Below are 25,780 nucleotides of genomic sequence, written 5' to 3'. Positions count from 1 at the left end.
GGAAGTTTGATAAGTGCACTAAACATTAAATATTATTACCGAAGTTAAAAACGGCCCACTAATTTATGTTGCCGATATCTGTGTGAATTAACTATATTGCAAGTTATCATCCCATTTTAAATCTGACGAGCACACCAAACATTAAATATTATTACCGATGTTAAAAACGGCCCACTAATTTATGTTGCCGATATCTGTGTGAATTAACTACGTGGCCAGTTGTCATCCCATTTCAAGTTTGGTAAGTATACCGAACGTTAAATGTTGTTGCTAATGGTAAAAACGGTACACACATTTATATATAGTTTTCTGTGTGAGTAATTATGTTCCAATTTATCTTTCCACTTCACACGTGACCTATTATCTTGAATGTTTTAATGAGATAGAATGTTTGTTACTATCCCAAGTGTTTTTTATAAAACGTTTTTCTTAACCTATATATAACAAGCTAAAGCTACCATGCGGTAACGAATCTGGGTAAAAACGAACAGAAGTATTTTCAGGCTTATTAAGGATTGAATACTGTAAAAACTAATGCATTAGCATGTTTTACTAAATTAACTCGATTCACTCTTGTTGAAAGGTTTTTTATAGCTTTTTGGGTTATACAGATTAATAAGCGTATCCTAAATTACTAAAGACGTATTCTAATAGAGGGATAAGAAGGTACCCTAAAGACCGAGTCGTAGGCTTAGTACCTGGGATTAAACTGAGCAAAATAAAAATAGAACAAAATACGAGCCAAGTCTCGGTATCATCATGCCAGTTTGAATCATTACAGGAAGGCTTAGGTCATTGAAGTCTTACGAATCTTATTTATTTATTATTCGCTTTAGTTTCGAGTTAAAAGTTCATTTGTTTCAGGGTAAAGTCACACTGGACTGTCTGCTGTGTCCTCCGCGGGGAATCAAACACCGAATTTTAGAGTTGTAAGTCCGTCAACTTACCGCTGTCTCGCCGATGGATAAAAGTAAAAAGACAGTTCTGTAATATAATATGGCTAGTTGTATAATAACATACATAAAAATATTAAATGCCACAGTTATTTTGATAAATATGTGACAGTCGTCAGTGAATTATAAAAGCTCGTTTAACTTTCACTGGTTCTTGTACTTAAATGACACAGTTTTACATTACAGTTACATAGTGATTTGTGTATACTTTTTCAATTATTGTACATTTACATGGTGATTTGTGTATATTTCTTCAATTATTGTACATTTACATGGTGATTCGTGTATATTTCTTCAGTTATTGTACATTTACATGATGATTTGTGTATATTTCTTCAATTATTGTTCAGTTACATGGTGAAACCTTTAAAAACCTTCAGTCTTCGTTGAATGTATATCTTCAGCTATTTTCGTACTATAATCATGATTCAAAACTACAACTAACGAACTTGGAACAACGAAAGTCACAGCTGACACGCCTCTTGTGTACAAGGTCTTGTTGATGTAGCAACGAAGATAAAGGTCAGAAGTAACTTGATGACCTTGGGTATTCTGTTATAACTGTGGTTACTTCTAAGTGGAAAGAAAACTCGAACTTTCGCAGTTTTTTGGAACATATGAAACAGACATTAGCAAGTTTTTTTGTAAGTGATTAATGAAGTTAAAACCACATTGAATTTAATAGTGTCCTGACCGGGAAGGAACTATTCGTGAATACTAACTAACAAGTAGTGTCTTTAGATCAGCTTCTGCAGACGTCCTTGGTTAAGTTTTCCTGAAATTGAATTGGAGGAAAAGTATGATCCTGTTGAATGCTTTGACAGCAGGTGTGGAGAAGAACGCAGGTATATTCAGGGCTAATTCTCCACATTGGATCATCGCGTGTGTTGGGTGAATTTTGAACTTTGACCCATTGTTTTATTTTATTTGCAACTTCTTTGACTGGAAGATAAATGGCCCATTTTTTTCCATTTCTTTCTTTTCGTGTATACAACACTACAAGCAGAATGAACCATAGCATGACAGTAAAGACAGCAGTAGGTAAAACCAAAAGACTATTTTTATTCAGTTTCGTGTCTGTAGTTGTTTAATATTGTCACGTGCTAATAGTTGAAGAATTCTGGGTACTAATGTCACGTTTGCATGCAGAAAAGATCTTAGTCAGATTTAGAGAACTTTCATAAAAATTTAAATATACGCTACAGGTTCGGAGAATAAACCGAATTTAGTGAGATGGCAGTGTAGGCTTTAAAGAAAGAAGAAAAATCTTGTTTTAATGTAAATCTAAAGTCTTCTAAACGAAATACAAATAATACTTCACTAGCAAATCCGAACAAAGATCGTGTTTTAACTCAAAGATGTTGTTTTTTTACTCAGGTGAGATTTAACACTACTATTTAACTTGTACTAACTATAACTAATTGGTAACATCCAAATGAGATGTAATAGCTAACACATCTTCCAGTTGGTTAGCGGTAAGTCAACGAATTTTAAACACTAAATCCAGGGTACGATTCCCCGTGGCGAACAGAGAGAAAAGAACCCATTTGTGTAGCCTTGCAATAAAACAAACAATAACTAACACTAATCAGTAGTAACATCCAAATAATGTGTAACAGCTAACACTACTTGTTACATCCAAATGAGTTGTAACAGCTAACAATACTTATTATATCCAAGTGAGTTGTAACAGCTAACAATACGTATTACATTCAAATGAGTTGTAACAGCTAACAATACTTGTTACATCCAAATGAACTGTAACAGCTAACACAACTTATTACACCCAAGGAGTTGTAACAGCTAACACTACTTGTTACATCCAAATGAATTGTAACAGCTAACACTACTTGTTACATCCAAGAGAGTCGTAATAATTAACACTTGTGTTGTTTATCCGCATGTGTGTGTAGAAATGTTTCATGATCTTCTCTTCCTTTGGCACGTTTTTTTACTATTTTAACTTGAGCTCGCGACTATTGGAAGTCACGCGCTATTACTACACACGTATATAGTACTTTTCCCTGTATTAAGAGAGACTGAACATTAGATATGACGTTTGATATCCGTAAGTGTAAAGTTTTTTTTTAAATTTCTGACATATGAAAATTAATACAGATGTATGAATGACAGACTTTCATTCGCACATAGTGAGAGAGAAAACTTCGCTCCGAAAGTGTAAAATTATGTTTTGTGTACCAAATGTTGATTAGACCGTGAAGACACTGATGACTACAATATTCAAGTCGTGTTTGTTATTGTTAACTATTGGTACATGTTTAAATTATTACTTTAAAACCGACTAATGTTTCGCATTTCTTCTAAAAAATGAAGAAAAAAGGAACGTTTGGATTTTCTGGAATTCATTAAACTTTTAGACCGTTTTTGTAATAAAAAAAAGATCAACTGATTGATGTACGTTTGCAATGACCACTCACAAAGATACTGAAGCCTAACTCTGACTTAAAATGAAGATCTTATCCCACTGCTGCTACAAATTTGATTTTTTATTCTTTAGTTGCATAAGTCTTGTAAGTGTTCCATTATGTTAAATTATCATCGGTATGGAAGACACCGTCTTCCCTTCGTACACGTGTTTCTAATGCAAAACTATTAGCAGTTGAGTGTACTAAACAAATTAAGTCATGAACTTTTAGTTCCGATTTCAAACACAGCCATTCATTCACAGTCCATCGCCCTCTGAGTAAAAATATCAATAAACACTTGCCTTATGAAGAATAAAAACTATTTGTTAAGCATTTATTAAAATAAAAAGAAAACACGTTTCACAGATGTGTTTTACATAGTTGTGCCTGTAAGAAGCCAATAAGTACACCGACTGGGGATATGGCGTCACAAACGAGGCTTCTGTAGTAATAAGAGTACGTAGAGTAGGCAAGACAATCTATCTCCCTGCCACTGAAATATAGAGCATTTATTCCAGGGGAAATACTCCGTGTTTCATGACTAGTTTGGGAGATTCTGGCGTTCTATCTACCTGCCACTGAAATATAGAGCATTTATTCCAGGGGAAATACTCCGTGTTTCATGACTAGTTTGGGAGATTCCTGGCCTTACTGTTGGATATTTTCATTCTAGTTTCAAAGCAAGATTTCTGAAGAATTTGTAAAAAAAAATTCAAACTAATGAGAATTAACTTGTTTCAGACATCAATTATGTCCATCATCTACACAGCTAAATCATCTTAATTAGTTTAATTATAAAAAAGAAGTCTGTCTTTATATTACAGAAGTGGTCCAGGGCTCGCGGAATGCAGCAATGCAAGCCCTGGTGAGTACGATGAAACGTCAGAGATATCATCATCCCATGTTCATTAGTGAGCGACAAGGAACCGGAACGGAAAACATTTTAAGTGTTCTTTACTATATTTTTTTTCTGTTGTATATTAACATCAACATTCTGCAGTTTTGTTGATATTATAACCTCTCTTATGATGTCCGTCTCCAAAAAAAAGGTTATAGAAAAGCAAAAAAAGAAAATTTATATAATGTAACACAAGATGGAATATTTCGGCAGGGAAAAGCTATAAGCAAGTGTTACAAAGATCACGTGCTTTTATATTGTCAGTCATAATACGCTATTGTCCGTTTTCTTCAAAATGTGATGAATAATCACTGACAACTCAAATATTTCATCTCATATACAAAGTATTTTCTTAACATGGAGTTACCAGTTACTTTAAAATACAATAAACAGTTGTCAACCGTCACGACGCCAACGAATGTAGTTAAACTGTGTGTTCACAAAGTCCTAATTGAATGGACACCATACACACACTGTATATTATGTAATGATTTACAAATAAACGACAGTCCTTACAAAAAATAAAGAATAAATAATAATCTTGGAATAAAAAAGTTGAAGAAGAAGGGATATTTCTTAGAACAAGTGATAGTTTGATAGTTTTGAGACAAAAATAAACGACAGGACTGAAACAAAAAATCAAGAATAGACGACAGTCTTGAGAAACATCAGAGCAAACGATATTCTTGACAAAAAAGCAAAAGCAAAGATAGTTTTGAAACCAAACATCAAGAGAAAGCGATAGTCTTGAAACAAAATAAATAAGGATTAAACCATAGTCTTGACACACACACACACAAATCAAGAATAAATGTTCGTCCAACAAGATGAAATAGTATTACACAACCTTTATTAAGAGTTCTAGGTCGAAAGTAGAGATTATTTGTTTTGCTTAGGACGAAACTTGAGTTAGATATCTCCAAACTTTGACAACCAATCAGAACGTATGTGCTCTGACGTATCTCCGTTACTATGGTGTTCTAGATCTTGTAACTAAGTTAGGTGACCCATCACTGTCTAGTTCTAGTCAGATTTCGTGTCACATCCGACAGTATTACGTTGACAACAAGACATGTGCTGTTTCCTCCTCAAGCCTTCCCTCACATGACGATACATTTAAACTCATCATCATTTTCGAGACATGGAACGTCAAACAACAGCTGCATGGTTTCATGTTCATGTTAATAAGAAATGAATGAAATACTACAGGTACATTTTGTCTTTAAATACTGTAGAAAATAGTGCGACAACAGGACGTAAATATAGGAGAGTAATTATAAATGAAATCTGACAGCCTTTAGGAGGTAGTCTTTACTTCGTCATCCATACAAAACGAAGAAAAATTCACACTCATTATAATATAATCGGCCTTTAAAACCTAGCATGCAAGACAGATACGTTTGATTCAGATTGAAATGTTTGATAACATAAAGTATGGATTGCATGGTTACCTTTTCTACTCTTTGTTGAGTTTGAATACAACTAATAAAATTTGGGCAAGGTTAGTCTGTGGGAAAATTTTGTAAACACTCTTTTGTTATTAAAATGTCTTGATTTTACAGGGTAACATCTTGTTTCAGTATAGTGTTGTTACGAGTCCCATCGTTACTCCCCTGTAGAAGTGTATGTGTGGAAGGCCTAGTTTCAGTATATTGTTTTTACCTGTTACAAAGCCCATTGGCTGTCCTCTATAAACATGTTTGGCTATATGTTCCGGATTCCGAGAGTATGTGTGAAAAATTATCATGATATCTGTCCTGAATTTTGACAGTATATATTACAGATTCTGATCGTTATATACTTTGGATCCTGACAAATTCTGATGATATATGTCCTGGATTTTGGCGGTATATATTATAGATTCTGATGGTTATATGTTCTGGATTCTGAGAGTGTGAAGGGCAGATCCTGATTATATTTGCCGCAGATTATGAGTTTATATGTCACAGATTCTAATGGTGTGTGTCGCATATTCTAATGATACATGCCATAGATACTAATAGCACACATATCACAAATTCAGGTGATATTTGTTACAGCGTCTGATGGTTGATATCTTGACAAGGAAATCCTGTAAACTCTATAACATCATTTTCTATTTATTTGGTGAAAAATAAAACAAAAACATCAAACTAAGTTTTCTTCTATAAATATTAATAATTACATGTTTCAGATTTTAAGATGGTATATAATGTTTATCTCTAGATGTTTCAATAATATAATATCCGATTCTTATAACCTGAATAGCGTTTCTTCAGGATGAGTTAGACATCATAGGTCATAGCAGTTCAAACATCAGGTGCTTATTCGTCACGATGAATGATGACGTTACTGCTCACAACTTGTAGCACTTCCCCAATAGTTTCATATAAACTGTGATTCGGCGATAGCACGCTGAAGCATGTGACCTTTAAAAATAGGTGAAACTAAAAAAAACACCTCTAACATTTTCGCAGTCAACGAACCAACTCTGCTTGCTCACTAAGTGTAAAGAAGATGGCGTTGAATTGGTGTGACATTAGGGCATTAATATAAATACTTATGTTACACGAAGATCGCTGCACTTAACATAGCTCAACTCACACACTTGACAACCGAATTAAATTATTTTTGTATCATTTTGTTTGATTCTTTGTTGTTAAACACATAGCTACACAATAAGCTATCTTGAGGGTTATCAGCCGTTAGGCTTCCTGCTGAGCCACTAGGCATCTTAATGTTGGAATAAAAATCAAGTTTTCTTAGTATAAATCTGGACTTTTTTACATAATAAGGTGAATCAGTATTTTTTAGCTGTTGTTGGGGTACTCTGGATCATTGTATTCTATAATGAAGCTTTATCCATTTCAAATATATAAGTGTATGATAGTTCGGGATGCATTGTAAAGCCTTATGAATCCAGAGAGGCATTGTAACCTTGCGATGTCTGTAAAGTATTATAAGCCTCGAATCCTGAAAAGTATTTTAACCCCATGAATCCCGAGCAAAATTATAACCCAGTGGATCCAAAGAAATATTATAGCCAAGAGAATCCTGTGAAATATTGTAATCCCGTGACACATGACAAATATTGTAACTCCATGAATTTATGAGAATTATTATAATCCTGCGAGATGTGTAAAGCCTTGTAAAACCTAGAATTCAGAGAGCATCAGGTGTCTGTTATGAATATGCATCAGACTTGAAGATTCATAGTTGCTGAATTGTAACTCGTGACTTTCTCTCGAGAATATGATTCACTACAACTCATTTTTTTTCCACGTCTTCTGTGTTGAAAAGAAAAGATTCAAACCTTAGAAAAACCTTACCTTTTTCGCTCCATTATTAAATCAGCCATTGAAATGACCCAGTATTTGTAAAATTTATCGAAACTGCAAAGATACAATACTCTCCTTTAGAGAACGTGCTCCTTCATGGAATATCTAATGTGTTTCATAGGTGCCAGAACAAGAAACACCTTTTATACAACTAACTGGAAACTAACACAAAAACATTATGTTCTTCTACCCTGAAACATGACTATTTTCTTAGATGTAACCTTAAACAAAATGGAACCTACTTCCTTGTATCCCTTAAAGTCAGTTTTTAGACATGTCTGGACTCTTCTGATAACATTTATTTTAAAGCTTTTTGGGCACCTTGAATTGGATTTTAAGTTCTAAATTCAATAAAACTGAAAACTAAAGGAGAATTGAATTTTAAGATAATGAAAAAAAAAACCTGCTCCAATGTGGTGGGATGGCAAGATTGAAGTCACGACCAAAGGAAATTTATGCAGAAGTATATAAATTTCTGTAAAGTACGTCATACCAATTCTTGACACACGTCCTTCAAAAGTTCTCGTTACTACTCGATCTGTCTGCTCTTCGTTGATTTCCATTAGACCACACAATGAGATTGTAAAACGAGTGACAAGGTAGTTCCATCAGACCACACAATGAGAATGTAAAACGAGTGACAAGGTGATGTTTGCATCAGAGAGAAATTGCCATTTGTGAGTTCATAATTTTCATGGATTGTTCCAAGATACTCACGTTTTAGTTCAGCACTTGTGTTTTGTTTTCAAAACTTTAAGAGCCAGTTATTTGAAACTAAGTCCACGTGAGAGTCTGACCCCACTTGACACGGTCATAATCCAGTTGAGAGTCAGAGAATGAACTGTCGTTTCTTTGACTTGTAGCTTTCTTTGACTTGTAGCTCCAGCTTTTATAATCGTTAACGTTGGAGGTTTTTCGTTGTTTTTATAACCTAAAGATCAGTTATGTATACATACAAAATTAATGTATGTTCATTCCACACACATCTAACTAAATGGCTTTTAGTGACATAAGGAGAACTTGAAACTGCCAGTGAAAAGGATTTGTTAGTTCGTGCAGAAGTTTTAAGATTTCCGTGAATCTTCTTGGACAAGGATTTCACGACATGAACTACAACATAAAGGTTCGTTTTCAACTTGAAAATTTCAACAAAAGCATAAATGATATCACAGCCACTTATCACAGACAAAAAAAAGTCCGTGACATAACAGATCAATTATCCTGTGTCTAGAATTTAATGTTATAACAGTATGCGACTTATCATCGTCTAAAGTTCTTACGCCATAGCTATTTATCCTAGGCTAAAGCCAAGAACAAAGCAAAAAAAAAAGGTACCTTCATGATTAACTAACTATGAGAATACAGACAGTTTTATACTGGTATTCTTACATAATAACTGAAAGGTCCCCCGCTGGGACAGTGGTAAGTCTATGGATTTACAACGTTAAAATGAGGGATTCGATTCCCTCGGTGGACACAGCAGATAGCCCGATGTGGCTTTCGTATAAGAAAAACACACAAACATACATAACTGAACGTTGTTCTAAGTGTTTACTCAAGGGCGTGTGTAAGCTTGTATTGCTTTATCCTTACAGAGGGTATTGCAAAATCTAACATACTGATTACGCATAACTCGCATAGATTGTGTGATTATCTTAAATCATATTTTTCTGGGTCTCAGAAAATTAATCTTTCCGTGCAGCAACTTCACCTAGAAGGGTTTCCAATACAACCTAACACAGGGTGTTAACACAAGAATGGAGCTTGAGTAGAGAAATGACTAACATTATTTAAAACGGACACTTTGTGAGGGCGTTAATACAAAATAAACAACATTCGTTAACACAGGCACTTAGTAAGTGCGTTAACACAAGAATAGAGCTTGAATAGAGAAATGAATAACATTAGTTAACACAGACACTTTGTAAGGGCGTTAATACAAAATGAATAACCTTAGATAACAAAGACACTTTGTAAGTGCGTTAACACAAGAATGGAGCTTGAGTAGAGAAATATATTAAAAGCGTTCACTCGTTAACGGCTGAAAACAACAACAAAAAAGACTAAATGTTTTTTTTTTGTTTTTTTACGGTAAATATTTTCTGTAAGAGAAAAAATCTTTTCTGAAGTGTATATTGACGGACAAGGAACCCGATACATTTTGTTAAGTTGTGTTTTAAATTCTACATTACACAAGATATCCTCTTACTTCTTACAACAAGCTTTTAATCATCTACTGATATACAAATACTACATTAGATGAATGCTTTTACCACCAGTCGTAAGTTCATTGACATTGGTTTGTTATTTTCCAGTAGGTTGAAAACGCCACCATACTTTAAATATAGAGGTTCTTTGAGATTCTTCTCAGATCTGCGGCTGCTGGGTGGAAATGTTAGACACAAGGGATGGCAAGTTTAGCGTGAGATCAACCTACAAAGAATGATAGCTACCGTGTATTACGCTCTTCATCTTAAGTGACATTAGGCTTACGTTAAGTACTGTCCTGATATTGGAAAACAAGGAAAGAAATGAGTTGATTTTAATTTTAAAGGGATTGTCATACTAGCGATCACCGGTAGACACGAACAGCAACGTATTTAATTAATTGATTATTAGATGACATTTTGTTTAGGACATTCTCTGAAAAACATGATCTGAAGAAAGTTCCCCAAAACCCGTGTCACCAAGATCTAGAGTTCAGACTGTGAAGAGAGTTCCTGAAATCAGTTAATGTTTATCACATTAAATATCAAAAATAGAAACGCTTGACTAAATAAATACTGTAGTTTATGGTTTTCTGCTGCTTTTTATTCATTTATAACATTTGTATGAAATAGTTAATTATATAGCGACAAGCTAAATTCTTCTACCTTGTTTAATTTATGTATTTTACTTGGTTTATATTACTGTCTTATACGTTGTTTATCTTAATATCTTCTAGTTACTTACCTTATCTTTGCTTATCTTACTATCTTGCATATATTTAATTTGTAGATTCAACGAGTGAAAAATATTAGGGGTCCAAAACTATTATTTTATAAATTTTACGAACAAAAGTGTCTTAAATGATCATTCTCCAGCTTAAACTATTCAGAATCTGGTCCACGAAAGATCACGTTCTCTAAATTTTACTTAGCAAGTTCTATATAAACTTACTGAAGTGCAGATAGACATTCCCTAGTTGTTTCTGTTTTTGAAGTGGTTTTTACGCACATTTACAAACATGATTCATGTTATACAGAACATTTGAAAGTGTAAAGAAACAGTGAACTGGGAACTGTTATTCTAGTGTTTTTAATATACTGTGAAGCTAGAGCTATCGAATATTATGTAGTTTTATCGATCACTAGATGGTGAGGTCAACTGGATTCTGATCAGATCAAGCTGTGGTTCAACTTTGGGACAGTTTTCAAAGCTGTGCTGAGCCACACAAAATGATGATGTGGTAGAAGTCACAGAAGAAAGAGATTTGTTTTAAAATACCTTACACTGGTTTCTGTCTGTTGATGCTCTGCATTATTGGACATAGATGGCTGGTTCTTACCTCTGACTTTCTGTGTGACTCCTCGATAATATGAAACTCCTAGCTCCGCTGACAAGCAGGACGGCGGTGATCACTAGGAGAAAAAAACAACAGAAACTTTAAAAAGTTTTGTCTCTTATTGCAACCAAAGTATCAAAAACCCAATCTGAAAAACGATAATTAAAAAGTAAAATGGAACTTTACTTTCCACCAACTATAATTTTTCATATACATACTTAATCACTATCTCTTGAAGATTAATATAATTGTTGTCATGAAAAGTTAAAATAATGCAATTAGAAATTTTTCCTATTGCCAGTGCAACAGCAGATTTGATCATTCTTGGCCTGATTCAGAATTCATATGTTGAACTGAACCACCTGAGGGCTTAGATTGGTCGCTGATCTCACACATATCCTGATGCGTTTTGTACCTGCAGAAAAAAAAAGTTTTCCTTTAACGAAATGTTTCCTTGGAATCAGCCCTGAATGATTTTTCAGATCCAATTATCAATCGTAATTCGACAAACAGTTTTGCAAGGCCCAAACATGGTTAAAGTATCAAACTGAGGATTCGATGTTCTCGGGTTTGAAACCCGGTGCTTCCAAACACGCTTCGATTAAGAGTATCCGTGTACGCTATCAACTAACTGATTTCTCTCCCTCTGGTTAACACTCCTAAATTATGAATGGCAATACATGAACCTCGGGTTCTGTGGTCTGGTTGTTAAGCCAAAACAGCTGCTAAGGGGAACATTTTTTGTTTTTGTTTTGTACAATATTTTCTATGTGTATGGTGTTTATATTTGTTACTTATAATAAAACAAACTCTGTTAAACAACGTAATAAAGTACTTCTTTTGTTCTTAGATGGTATTGAGGAATAATGTAACACGCACTTGGTGTTCTGTCACTTTGACTTCCTGACACTAATAGCCTATATGAGCAAGCATTCATTTAAAGCTTTATATAAATCTTAAATGTACTAGGAGATTGGTTCTTGGAATATGTCAAGTGAGGCTCTAATATCAGATCTAACACAAAACTAAAACTTCGAACGCTGATTTGTCGAAGATCTTGATCGTTTTCAGCACTAGGGAGAATAATTCATCACTAATTAAACATGTTTGGGCGAACTGAGTGTATCAGGTTATTAAAGATTTGTTTTCTGCTGTTCTCGCTCTTGTTACGATGACACACTTGAAGTAAACCACATTCGAATACTTACGTCATCACTGCTCCACAAAACAGAGGGTCTAGGAAGGATTTCTTTTAACTGGAAGTGTGACCTTTCATTCCCCATTGCAGATATTTTCTATCCAAATTGTAGCTTCCACTAATTATTCTGTCATTCTGTTAGGGTTAAGTGGTTCTTCTGTTGTAGCAATGTTACCAGCAAATTCATAAAATTATACTTACCAGTTTCAATTCTAAAACCTGCAAGCAGTACTGTTTCTAAAAATAGCATTATTTCTGCCAGTGTTACAATACTATTTCTACATAATTTTTAAACGCCGATTTTTATGTGAATATTGTTAACTGTATTCCACGAATCCAAGCATGTTTTAATATGCACTGTAAGTAAACATTTTATATCAGTTATGGAATTATAATTTTCAACTTGAATGACACCATATACCTGCGTGGGCTAAACGGCTACTTTAAAGACTCTTAGAGTACAGGTATAGCCGTCCCTAATTTTGAACTATTAGCCAGAGAGGACAGCCAATAGTCAACCTCAAGATTATTGAAGGGCTAACTTTCAGTTATAACAAACCCTGACGATGTTTACCATGTTAGCTTTAGCGGAATTCCACATCAGTTTGTAGATAATTATATTACTACTTGCAGACAAACCCCTGCCTGATTTTGATGGTCTTTGAAATACGATATCTGTGTTTTTTTGCAATAAGATTTCTCTAGTTTTTGAGTATGATACAAAACAATAACATGTTTATAGAGAGGATAAAATGTAGCGTGATTTGTTTGCTTGTTTGTTGGATTTTGCCCAAAGCTACTCGAAGGCTAGGTACGTGAGTCTTCCCTAATTTTGAAGTGAGAGACTAGGAAGAAGTCATTACTACCTACCGCCAACTTTTGGCCTGCTATTTCACCAACGAATACTGAGATTAGCTGTAACATTATAACGACCCCAACACAGCAAAACCAAACTGACTAATCGGATATTTTAATTTTATGTTCAATATTAATAATAATTAATAATTGTAGAATCAAAATCTTTCAATATGTTATACGCGTTAGATACAAGTCTTAAAAGCCTAAAATATAATTCTAAAGAAACTTGTATATATCTTAAAGTCACATATGAATGACAGCGATATTTCATCTCCCTGCCATATTTTTAATTTTATGTATTGATGAACGGGGTGTCGCCCTTTATGACCCTAACATTACAAACCTATATCAGTAATAATCATATACGGATAATTTCTCAGTACTTTACGCACCAACACCATAAGTGTACTAATATTCAATGTCACTTTCAATATCTATTATGCAGAAGTGTTTGGGTTTAGATACTTTTCTTCTGCTCGTCTAGTACTGTGTTCTACTTGTGTTTAGACACTTTCCTTCTGCTCTTCTAGTACTATGTTCTATTTGTATTTAGACACTTTTCTTCTGCTCATCTAGTACTGTGTTCAACTTGTGTTTAGACACTTTTCTTCTGCTCGTCTAGTACTGTGTTCTACTTGTGTTTAGACACTTTTCTTCTGCTCGATTAGCACTGTGTTCTACTTTGTTGATCCCTTCAGTTCTTTATTTTTTCGTTTTTGTAAATCCATTATTGTTTTTCGCTGTTTCTTCTCCAATTTTCTTCTCTTGAACCCCTCATTTTCTCACTTAATACCTTCTCCAATCTTCATTTTGTGACACCCTTATAATTTATTTCACTACCTTCTCCAGTGCTATCTAATTTGTACTTCTGTTTCCACGCCATACAGTCAGTGTATAATTTGTACTTCTGTCTCCACATCATACAGTCAGTGTATAATTTGTACTTCTGTCTCTACACCATACAATCAATGTCTAATTCGTACTTCTGTAGCCATGTGAGGGTCGCGGGTTCTAATCCTCCGTCCCATCAAACATGCTTGCCCTTTCAGCCGTGGGGTGTGTTATAATGTGACGGTCAATCCTATTATTCATTGGTAAAGAGTAGCCCAAGAGTTGGCGGTGGGTGGTGATGACTAACTGCCTTCCCTCTAGTCGTACACTGCTAAATTAGGGACGGCTAGCGTAGATAGCCCTCGTGTAGTTTTGCGCGAAATTCACAACTAACAAACAAACAATCTGTATCCATACTCTACAATCAACATCTAATTATACTTCTGTCTGCACACCATACAACCAATATCTAATATTCACTTCTGTCTCCACACCATACAGTGACTATATAATTTGTACTTCTGTCTCCACGCCATACAGTGACTATATAATTTGTACTTCTGTCTCCACGCCATACGGTGACTATATAATTTGTACTTCTGTCTCCACACCATACAGTGACTATATAATTTGTACTTCTGTCTCCACACCATACAGTGACTATATAATTTGTACTTCTGTCTCCACGCCATACAGTGACTATATAATTTGTACTTCTGTCTCCACGCCATACGGTGACTATATAATTTGTACTTCTGTCTCCACACCATACAGTCACTATATAATTTGTACTTCTGTCTCCACATTAGCCCAACGACAGATAAAAATATATAAAGACATTATAGGTGTAGTCATAGTCGTTTCAACGAAGAGAAAATTTTTATCCTTGTCACAGAGATGTCTTGTCATCTTACACTTAAGCATTAGCTTCTATCATGAGGAGACACTTTCAGGGTCCTCTGAATCATTCTGAACAAGCATCTTCTTGCACTGTACTTGTAATTATCTTTGTTCATCTTACGCTCATTCACACTTGTTTAAATTCGCATCTTTCTCAGACGTTTTAAGTCATTCTTATATTCTGAAAAGTATTCTCCACAAGTAATTTCCTTCTCTTCAATATTCGTTATTCATTAGTTTACCTTGATGAGGAATGTCTTTCTGAGAATTATATGACGTAGACAAGAAAATTAAATAGTTTTAAAAACACTTAAGGGAAAATTGCCGATAGTCACACTTAACTGTGACATTAACAGAAATAAACGTTTTTAGCTTTTATTATGAATAAAATTACTGCCAACGGTAAAAAGAAAGAAAGGCGATGATCATGATCGTTATAATAAATTGTTTCGTATTACGTAGAAAGTTGTGTAACACTTCAGTTAGGAATTTATATAAGTAAATTCAGAACCACGGAATTCACGAATCTCTGGCCTGTGTGATGAATCATTCTCAAATAATGCTGTAAGTGGTTAATACATTGTTGATGATCTGTTTCAAGAAGTTTGTGACGTAGTAGAGGATAAGAGGAATCCTATTGCCTCTTGCGAAGCAGAACACGTCGTTAATTATCAACAGATTTCTACTTTTAAACGTGAGGGTGTATTTGTATGCGGAGAAAGAAGATGAGGAGGGTGTTGTAACAAAGATTACAGTGTGCAGAGTTCTGTATTTGTAATAAGTACGGTGCCAAATGTGGAACGATTAAAAAAGCAGAACACGTCGTTAATTATCAACAGATTTCTACTTTTAAACGTGAGGGTGTATTTGTATGCGGAGAAAGAAGATGAGGAGGGTGTTGTAACAAAGATTACAGTGTGCAGAGTTCTGGATTTGTAATAAGTACGGTGCCAAATGTGGAACGATTAAAAAAGTTGACAACCTGAACTAAATTCAAGGACCATTATTTTAGAAAGTCTTATACTTTGCTCTAGTACTTTCTTTCCAATCGAAATCCTATCTGGTGATTAATTTCTCATCACAGATTGAAAGTTCGATTCACTGTATTAGTCAGTCTTTGCGTATCCTCTTGTATTCTCTAACGTAAAAAGAAGTCACTGAGAAATGTCATACAGTATGTTGGTTTTAATTATGTCATACAGTATATGGGTTTATTAAATGTGTCATACAGTATATGGGTTTATTAATTGTGTCATACAGTATATTGGTTTAATAATTGATTCATACAGTATATGGGTTTATTAATTATGTCATACAAGATGTTGGTTTTAATTAAGTCATACAGTATGTTGGTTTTAATTAAGTCATACAGTATATGGGTTTATTGATTATGTCATACAGTATGTTGGTTGTAATTATGTCACACAGTATACGAATTCATTAATTATGTCATACAGTATGTTGATTTTAATTAGGTCATACAGTATGTTGGTTTTAATTATGTCATACAGTATGTTGGTTTTAATTAAGTTATACAGTATATGGGTTTATTAATTGTGTCATACAGTATATTGGTTTATTAATTGATTCATACAGTATATGGGTTTATTAATTATGTTATAAAGTATGTTGGTTGTAATTATGTCACACAGTATACGAATTTATTAATTATGTCATACAGTATGTTGATTTTAATTAGGTCATACAGTATGTTGGTTTTAATTATGTCATACAGTATGTTGATTTTAATTAGGTCATACAGTATGTTGGTTTTAATTATGTCATACAGTATATGGGTTTATTAATTATGTCACACAGTATACGAATTTATTAATTATGTCATACAGTATGTTGGTTGTAATTATTCTCATTCATTGTGAAACATTGAAAAAAACTTGTCAAGTCCACATCTACAGTCCTTGCAATTTAATACTTGGCCAAGTTCGTTATGTCACCGAGTGTGATGAGAAGTGTTGGTATATCAACATCGTCACCGAATGTGAGGAATGTGTGGAAATATCAATACTGTCACCGAGTGTGAGGGGAGGTGTTGGTATATCAACATCGTCACCGAATGTGAGGAATGTGTGGAAATATCAACACTGTCACCGAGTGTGAGGGGAAGTGTTGGTATATCAACATCGTCACCGAATGTGAGGAATGTGTGGAAATATCAACACTGTCACCGAGTGTGAGGGGAAGTGTTGGTATATCAACATCGTCACTGAATGTGTGGAAATATCAACACTGTCACCGAGTGTGAGGGAAGTGTTGGTATATCAACATCGTCACCGAATGTGAAGAATGTGTGGAAATTTTAACACTATCACCGAATATGAGGAATGTGTGGAAATTTTAACACTATCACCGAATGTAAGGAATGTGTGGAAATATTAACACTATCACAGAATGTGAGGAATGTGTGGAAATTTTAACACTATCACCGAATGTGAGGAATGTGTGGAAATATTAACACTATCGCCGAATGTGTGGAAATACTAACACTATCACCGAATGTGAGGAATGTGTGGAAATATTAACACTATCGCCGAATGTGTGGAAATACTAACACTATCACCGAATGTAAGGAATGTGTGGAAATATTAACACTATCATCGAATGTGAGGAATGTGTGGAAATTTTAACACTATCACCGAATGTGAGGAATGTGTGGAAATACTAACATTATCACCGCATTTAAACTTGTATACTTCTGTTTGTACTTAGTCAGTGCCATAAAGACATGAGCTGGTTGTTTGTTTTCCTTAAAATTATTTATGCTTATTTCATGCTTCAACCAGCTAACGTTGAATATCTTCTTAGCCCAAAGTAACGTTTCTTAGCAGTTTATATCTTTTAACACAGTGGTTTTATGAGGTTCAATAATAACACGTTTACTTTTGATCAACAGCTTCTTTGTCGGTTTATAAAACATGCTTTAAGTTCACTTATTACTCTTTGATAGCTCACTCTATGTTCAGAACAGGTGGCCAATCACAATCTAGATTACACATGATAACGTTCTGTGATTAAAACAAATGGCCAATCACACTCTAGATTACACATGATAACGTTCTTATCACACGAAGGCGGAAACAAAACACACCAGCCTGAGCTACAGCCCACAAGGTGTCGTTGTGGCTTTTCAACGTTGCAAACAATCGTCTTTTTAATATTGGATTAGCCATCACGTGTTCTTCGTATACACCATCGACACCGTTTCTATCCAGGACAATACCACAATTCATCGAGAAGACAAATTTCGTAGAATTTCTAGTAGATGTAAGGAGATATGTCTCCAGGTTCCATACTGGGAGGTCTTCCTTCCACGATCTGACTGAGAAGGAATTGTGCTTTTAATGCTCCAAGCCTACTTACTATAAGTTTAGAAACAATTCCGTTTCGCAACCAGTCTAATATATGATACTGTTACTCACATGAAAGACCTTAAGTTCGTATCACACATGACACTGCGATAAACCCGAGTTCGATTTCAACTTTAAACACACAGAGATAGATGACATGCATATCATTGACTTGTAAATAGCCAATCAGTAATATTTACATATACAAACCCCGTATTCAAATTTCGTGGAATTTGTATATAACCTAAAAGTAGGCCTGTATTATCTTGTTTCTCCTAGTCTACTTCGATAAGAGTTTTTCAAAAAAATATATTACAAACGAAATTTGTTTTTATAAAAATTGGCTTATGTAGCTCAACATTGAAGTTCTGTTTAAAACACTCATTGAAAGCTAGAAGTAAACTTTTTTGTTTGTTGTTAAGTATAAAGCTACACAATGGGTTGTCTATGCTATGCCCACCACACTTTTTAACTCCTCAGACTTGCCGCTGGTTCACTATTGGGGGGGGGGGCGCCCTGGAATTAAAATCATATGCTTGAGTTCAGCACAAAGTTAGTTTAAATATCATGCCGTTTTCCCGCCAGTTTGTTAAGGTTGTGTTTGGTTGGTTTAGGACTTCGCGAAAAGCTACACAAGGTGATCTGTTAAACTGATACACCAGTCAACAGTGCACACTACCAACTCTTGGACTAATCTTTTCTGATCAAACAGTAAGAGTTAGTTATTACATTCACGGCCACAAAGTGTAGAGCGTGATTTTTCGGCAAGAGATATCGAAGCATAATTTATCAGATTCACAGTACGAGCACGCTAATCGCTAGGCAATACATACCCCAGGCCAGACAGCGTGTATCATGTATGTATCATGTATGTTTGGTTAGTATACAATAGTGGTTTAGTTACGTTACTACATTGTTTGGTTAAGTTACAATAGTTGTTTCATTAGTTTAAATAGTTGTTCAGTTAGATTACTATATTGTTCGGTTAAGTTACAATAGTTATTTAATTACGTTACTATATTGTTTGGTTAGTTTACAATAGATGTTTAGTTATGTTGCTATATTGTTTGGTTAGTTTACAATAGTTGTTTAGTTAGGTTACAATAGTTGTTTGATTAGTTTAAACTATTGTTTTGTTTGATTACTGTATTGTTTGGTTAGTTTACAATAGTTGTTTGTTTGGGTTACAACAGTTGTTTGGTAAGGCTACAATAGCTCTTTGTATATGTTACATTTGGTGTTTGATTAATTTAAATAGATGTTTAGTTGAGTTACTGTAGTGTTTGGTTAGTTTAAATAGTTGTTTAGTTGAGTTACTATATTGTTTGGTTAGTTTACAATAGTTGTTTGTTTAGGTTGCAACAGTTGTTTGGTTAGGTTACAATAGCTCTTTGTATATGTTACATTTGGTGTTTGATTAATTTAAATAGATGTTTAGTTGAGTTACTATAGTGTTTGGTTAGTTTAAATAGTTGTTTAGTTGAGTTACATTCGGTGTTTGGTTAGGTTACAATAGTTGTTTAGTTAAGTTACCATATTGTTTGGTTAGTTTACAATAGGTGTTTTTCAAATTACATCAGCTTTAGGCAGTACTTGTGATTGTTTTATACCTTTGAAGTTTAGGGTAAAAATCAAACGTGTCTAGTTGATGTTCGAAGATATCGTTATGTTACTAACCTTAAAACAGGAAACCAAAATTTTATCTCCAAAAATGGGTGATGTAGATCAGTTTTATCTAATACCTTAGATATATTTTCTATACGTCAAGATTTGATCAAAATTTAGGCATTAACAGACTATTTCTGGGATAGATCAAGAGACAAATAGAATTTAAAAAAAATACGCAAAACATCCCACTAGGATGTTACATAATACTTTCGAAAATTATGTGAAACCATATAACCATCATTTATTAAAGACCAGTTGCTAAAACTATAATCTATAAGTCATGCCATTCCAAAGAGTGCCCTAATTTCGAGCAAGGATATATATAAATAAATGGTAATAATTGGCAATAAACACTGCATGTTTGTACAGACGCGTACGTTCAACCACGTGGAACATCAAAACAAACTTTCGGCATATAATATTATTAACAGTATAACGTCATAACAGTAACCGTATACTCTCAACGTAACTGAGATTTATGTAACAAAAACTAAACTGATCAAACCAACTTCCAAATTTAGTATCAAAATTCAACCTAACACTAATAACTTGGTTGATAAGATCACTGTATCAATATCAAACGATGAAATAATAAACAATACGCCTTTAACGTTCCCAGTAAAAATACGACTATGAACTGTAATTAATCAACTGTTATTAAATAATCTGATCAATATCCCAGTGTTCAACAACGGTTTAGATTTTCTACGTAGTAGTTTTAGATACCTGCTTCTCTCAACGCTTATGTATCGCCGATAAACATGCGCGGTTAATTTTTTTACTAATTATTTTGTATTCAGAAATACGACATAATTCCAGAACTATCGCTACACGAAAAATTATAAAACTTTGCGTGTGTTGTCTTTTTAATACTTATACAATTATTATGTAGAAAACAATATTGGCCTCAGTTAATTTGTTTGTTTCTTGTCTAGCGCAAAGGTATACAATGGGCTATCTGTGCAGTGCCCACAACAAGTATAAAAACTACGTTTTTATGTTATAAGACGATTTACTGATGAGCCACTGGCGGGCAAATAGACTCAGAAATATCACATCGAAAATATAAAGGCTTGCTGGAAATAGCAATCCATAAACATCAGAAGGTCCAGCAGAAAAAAACAAAACGTAATTGTACAATTCCAAATAGTTCAAAAACATAACCTGTGAAATATTTTTAAGCTCAGGAGTATGTCACGTTAATAAATTTACTACACCATCTAATTCTTTCATTAAAACATGTGTTTGTCGGGTTTGTATGTAAAACATCAAAATACGCCATTGAAAACTAGAACCGAAACTTTTTTAACACAAGTGTGTGTCTGGTTTGTATATAAAACATGAAAATAAGCCATCCATAACTTAAAACAGGTCAGTTTTACGCTATTATATATACGCCATTTATAACTTGAACAAGAACAGTTTTAAATATATGATCGTTAGGCTTGAAAGTAAACCTAAAAATCATGTTATTATTTATATACCCCATTTTAAATGTTTCTTTCATATTAACTTAAAGCATTCAAATCATAGTTATTTATCACATATCACAGTAACTAGATACACCACAATATTTTTTTAGACAGTGTTTGAACTTGTATTTTCAGTCCATCATTATATATGTAACCCATTCTTAACTTTTGGTTTTACCCTTTAGTTCTTAAACTCGACAGGAGTTCGTTAATTCTTACTAAAGTTTACTTAAATAAACGTTTTGTTAACATATAAATCATAAATTTGTAAATATTACCATGTTAACGATGGTGATATTTTATATGTACGATTTTCCCTGGATCAAGTCCAGTCACAAATGTTTGTATTTTAATATGTACAAAACTATAAAAAATGTTTAGACAAGCGTTTCGAGTAATCGAAACGAAATTATTTATTTTATATAAGTTAAAAACAAATCTGACATCTCCTTATCTCACAAGTGTAGTAGTGTCCCACCCACTTTTTGAAAAACGGGGATATGTTATTTTCCTTACGTAAAACCAGTTGTTACGACAAAAGTCTTCACTAGGGCCATGCGGAAACTCACGTAGAATTGCCGCTGTCTCAGTCTTGTTGCAGCTTCCGTGAGGTGTTTGAAACACAGACATGCAATTAGTTACTGGCAGTTAAGGAAGGAGAAGCAAGAATCGTCAGTCTAGGGAGCTAAATGTAAGGTTTTGAAATATCGGTAAAGTGTGATACATTATGGCCATGATTTCACTGCTAGAAATTCTAAAAAAAATCTGTGTGGTCAAGATGTTCTAATTGTAAGAAGTGGTTGTCTGTACTGTCAGTGTAAAATAACGAATTAAAGACATTTTTTTGAAAACTTATTAGAAAACTCACTGTAGGAGCCGAATTATAGTTGTTGTTTGTTTTAAATAAATGCTAATGTTCTTAATTTTATTAATTTTTCAAGACAACAGCGCCTTCTAGCCTTAGTTTTTTGTTGTTTTTTTTCTTGTTTTGGTTATGAGTTTGTTGTTGTGGTTAGAGCTCGTTTACAGTCAGGAAGCAAATGAAGTTTTTTTACCATTAAGGCATAAAATCATTGAAGCATTAAGATATAAAGGAAAAATACTAAAAGTTTAAAGGTATAACTTTAGGAAGTTATTATCGATTTGTTGTACAAAGGAAGGATAAAGTTGGAAGTTGATAAAAAAGACCTAGAGAGGTTTGTAAAGCATGCTGGCTGATTGTCAATCACATAAGGTTACAACTCATGCTCAGAAGGCAAAGCCATAGACACCTATCTTTCTAGTGTTTTGGTGTCACTGAAAGAAGAGGTAAAATCTGTCTGTTGAAGGTTGTAAGTACAGTGCAGTTTTTTAGCATGGCAAGGGTTGGCTTTTAAAGATCACGAAGAAAATGAGTGGAATCTAATCCAGCTGCTGAAATTGAGATCAGTGAATTATCCCAAACTCTGTATATGGTTGCATATAATCAGGATTATAACTGCCCCAAAATTCAAAATGAAATCCTGAGTTTAATGGGCGACTCCATTGTGTGAGACATTGCAAAGCAAGTCAGTTTTCCGCCACTGCTACAATATTCAGTGATCATTAATGAAACACAGAATGCATCTGGCAATGAACAAAAGTCATTCTACCTCTGCTGTGTGGATAAAGATCTGATGTCACACGAAGAATTTGTAGGTCTCAATGAAATGTCTTCACTAACAGCAGAAAGAATATACGAGGTTGCCACTGATGCTTTACTACACCTCATACAAGGTTGCCACTGATGCTTTACTACACCTCATACAAGGTTGCCACTGATGTTTTACTACACCTCATACAAGGTTGCCAATGATGTTTTACTACACCTCAATCTATCCTTTTCTGGTCTTCATTTGGTGCGCAGGCTTTTCTTAGAAAAGAACAGTCACTAACATTTTATGTCCATTGTAGTCCTCATTATGTAAATCTCATTACTCAGACAGCTTGTAAAGCCTCTCCTGGGATTCAGGATTACTTGCAGTGGGTTTACGAGTTGGTAATATTCGGACCAATAACAAAGTCTGAAAGTGAATTCTACACTACTTTGAAACGGCTGTTCAACACAAGATGGACTGTTCGTACCCTAGCCATTCAGGTGTTCAACCAATATGAGCCAGTGTTGCTTGGTTTGGAATAGGTGGCTTCATCTAGTGCATCAGACTCAACATCTAAAGAAAATGGACTTCTGGAAAGATTTCAGGAGAGAAAATCTGTCCTGGGACTAATCCTAGCCACTGAAGTAATGGAGAATAGGAGTGCCTGAACATCTCTTTGCAAAAGAGAACACAAACCATTGGTGGAATGATTGCTGTAGTAGAGTGTGTCAAAATCTGTGTTCAAAAAATAACAGAGGAAGGTTTTAGCAAAGTATACGATAAAACAACAGGGTTAATTAATTTTTTGAATAGCGAGCTAATTCAATTGCCACACATGATGAAAATATACACATGCTTTATTGTGAGGCTGTTACACGTGCACTAACATCTCCTTTGTAGTACTATAAAGCTGAGTACTACAAGCTGCTAGACACTATAGATGTGTAATTGATAAAGTTTTTCGTCCAGAAATGCCTGCAGATCTTTGAAAAATTGAAAAAAATTTTCCTCAGTGGAGAGAATGAAAATTGTTTTAACAAATACCCAAAATTAACCAGCAGACCATTACACGTGTTCATCTCAAAATACACCTGAAATTCCAGCACTGAAGCTGCACAAATCTTGAAGGACATGCTGTCTGAGGTCCATCAAGAACAACTTGATCACTTGGAAAGGAAAACACTCTTCCAGCAATTTGTTGCTCAAATGACTAGCACAGGAATATTTTTCCGATCGTTTCTGTAGAAAAACAAGGGAATTCTTGTTATCTACTGGTTGGCAAGGGCAATTTGAAAGTTAGCTATACAGTAGGTTAAGTTACAGGTAAATAAATAGAGAGGTCTTGTAAGAAATGTATTGTAATGTGTTTTCTTCTAAAGACAAGTACAGTTATGCTTCTATGTTTTTTTACTATGATGGCTATGATTATTTTATTTGTATACCAAAACAGGAATTTTCATAACAAGGAGACCACTCTTTATATTGTTATACTGTACAAATCCAGGTTTCAAAATCAGTATTTATACACGTGGTAAGAATTGAGGTTTTAATGCATAGAAATTTCACCTGGTGCAACAGCCAATATATATATACCACAACAGAGAGGTACAGATAATATATTAAACTTATTCTAAGTAACGCTTATTTTTATTCAAAGACTAAAGTAAGACAGTTTCGTTCCTGCTTTTTTTCAAAGAAATTTTAACCGGATAACATTTTCTACTCAAGTTTACATTATATCAATCATTAAATCAGCAATCTGATTTATTTTATTTTCCTCGAGTAACCCTAAGTATTACTGATGTAAGTGCTACTTTGTTTCGTAAGTTATATTGATACCTAAATATTGTCCAAAGTGTAATATGATCAACTGGTTCTGTTGAAATTACGCAACTAGATCTTTCAAAGTTTTAAAAGATTGTAAATGCTGATATATCTGCTACTCTCACTGAACGTTTTATATCAATATAAGATAAAAGCAAAAAATTAACATAGAAAAGAACCCTTTGACTTACTTAATAGAGAATATCTTATTTTATACCCTAGTTTCACGTAATGTCCCCCCCCCACACTTTTGAAACGAAAACTTTGCCCCTGTATAGCAGTGTCAGTCTTCAAGCCTATAATATTAAGGTTCACCAACACAGTTTGTAATATACTGGAAGGTTTAGTTAATCTGTAATAGTCTTCTTTAAACTAACTTTAGTGACCATCATACAACTTTTTTACATTACTACGTTACCCCCGCATTGCCACAGCTACGTGTGGTTCGTTGTTCACACTTATTAGAATGTATTTACAAATTCACGTGACAGAACACAATTTAAAACCAATAATTAAAGGTCTTCCGCTTCAACCATATGTATTATAGTAACATTGTTAACGGTTATTTTGAGAAACAATTATTAGTTTGCATTAGATATTTATCTAACGCTAGGCACGTGATTCACTGACCAACGGATCTTTATTCCTAAGCAACAAGCTTGTCCATCACTGTAATCTGGATCAGTTAAGAATATAAACAAATCTAGATCTATTGATCCACTTGACTGGAAATAATTAGAAGCCAGAAACTAAGTCCACTACGCTATAATGGAGCAGTCTAATGACGTCTAGATGATATATATATATATATATATTTCTTGCTTTCTTATAAGTATTATTCTTAATACTTCAAGTCATACACTTTTATATTGATAACAGTGAAAGAACTTTACAAGTTTATTAGAGAGCC

At 34.1% G+C, this 25,780-nt stretch overlaps 1 protein-coding gene across 1 annotated transcript in view; it reads right to left on the bottom strand.

The window, feature by feature from the left end:
• LOC106475346 overlaps window positions 1–25,780 on the bottom strand; it is an 89,780-nt gene that overhangs the window by 27,301 nt on the left and 36,699 nt on the right. Inside the window, exon 2 of the mRNA XM_022380663.1 lies at window positions 11,142–11,214. Coding sequence (XP_022236371.1) covers window positions 11,142–11,214 — 73 coding nt within the window. The remainder of the gene's footprint in view (window positions 1–11,141; window positions 11,215–25,780) is intronic.

The sequence above is a fragment of the Limulus polyphemus genome, unplaced genomic scaffold (assembly GCF_000517525.1).
Source record: "Limulus polyphemus unplaced genomic scaffold, Limulus_polyphemus-2.1.2 Scaffold146, whole genome shotgun sequence".
Taxonomy (NCBI): domain Eukaryota; kingdom Metazoa; phylum Arthropoda; class Merostomata; order Xiphosura; family Limulidae; genus Limulus; species Limulus polyphemus.
This window is presented reverse-complemented; position numbering and strand designations above follow the sequence as displayed.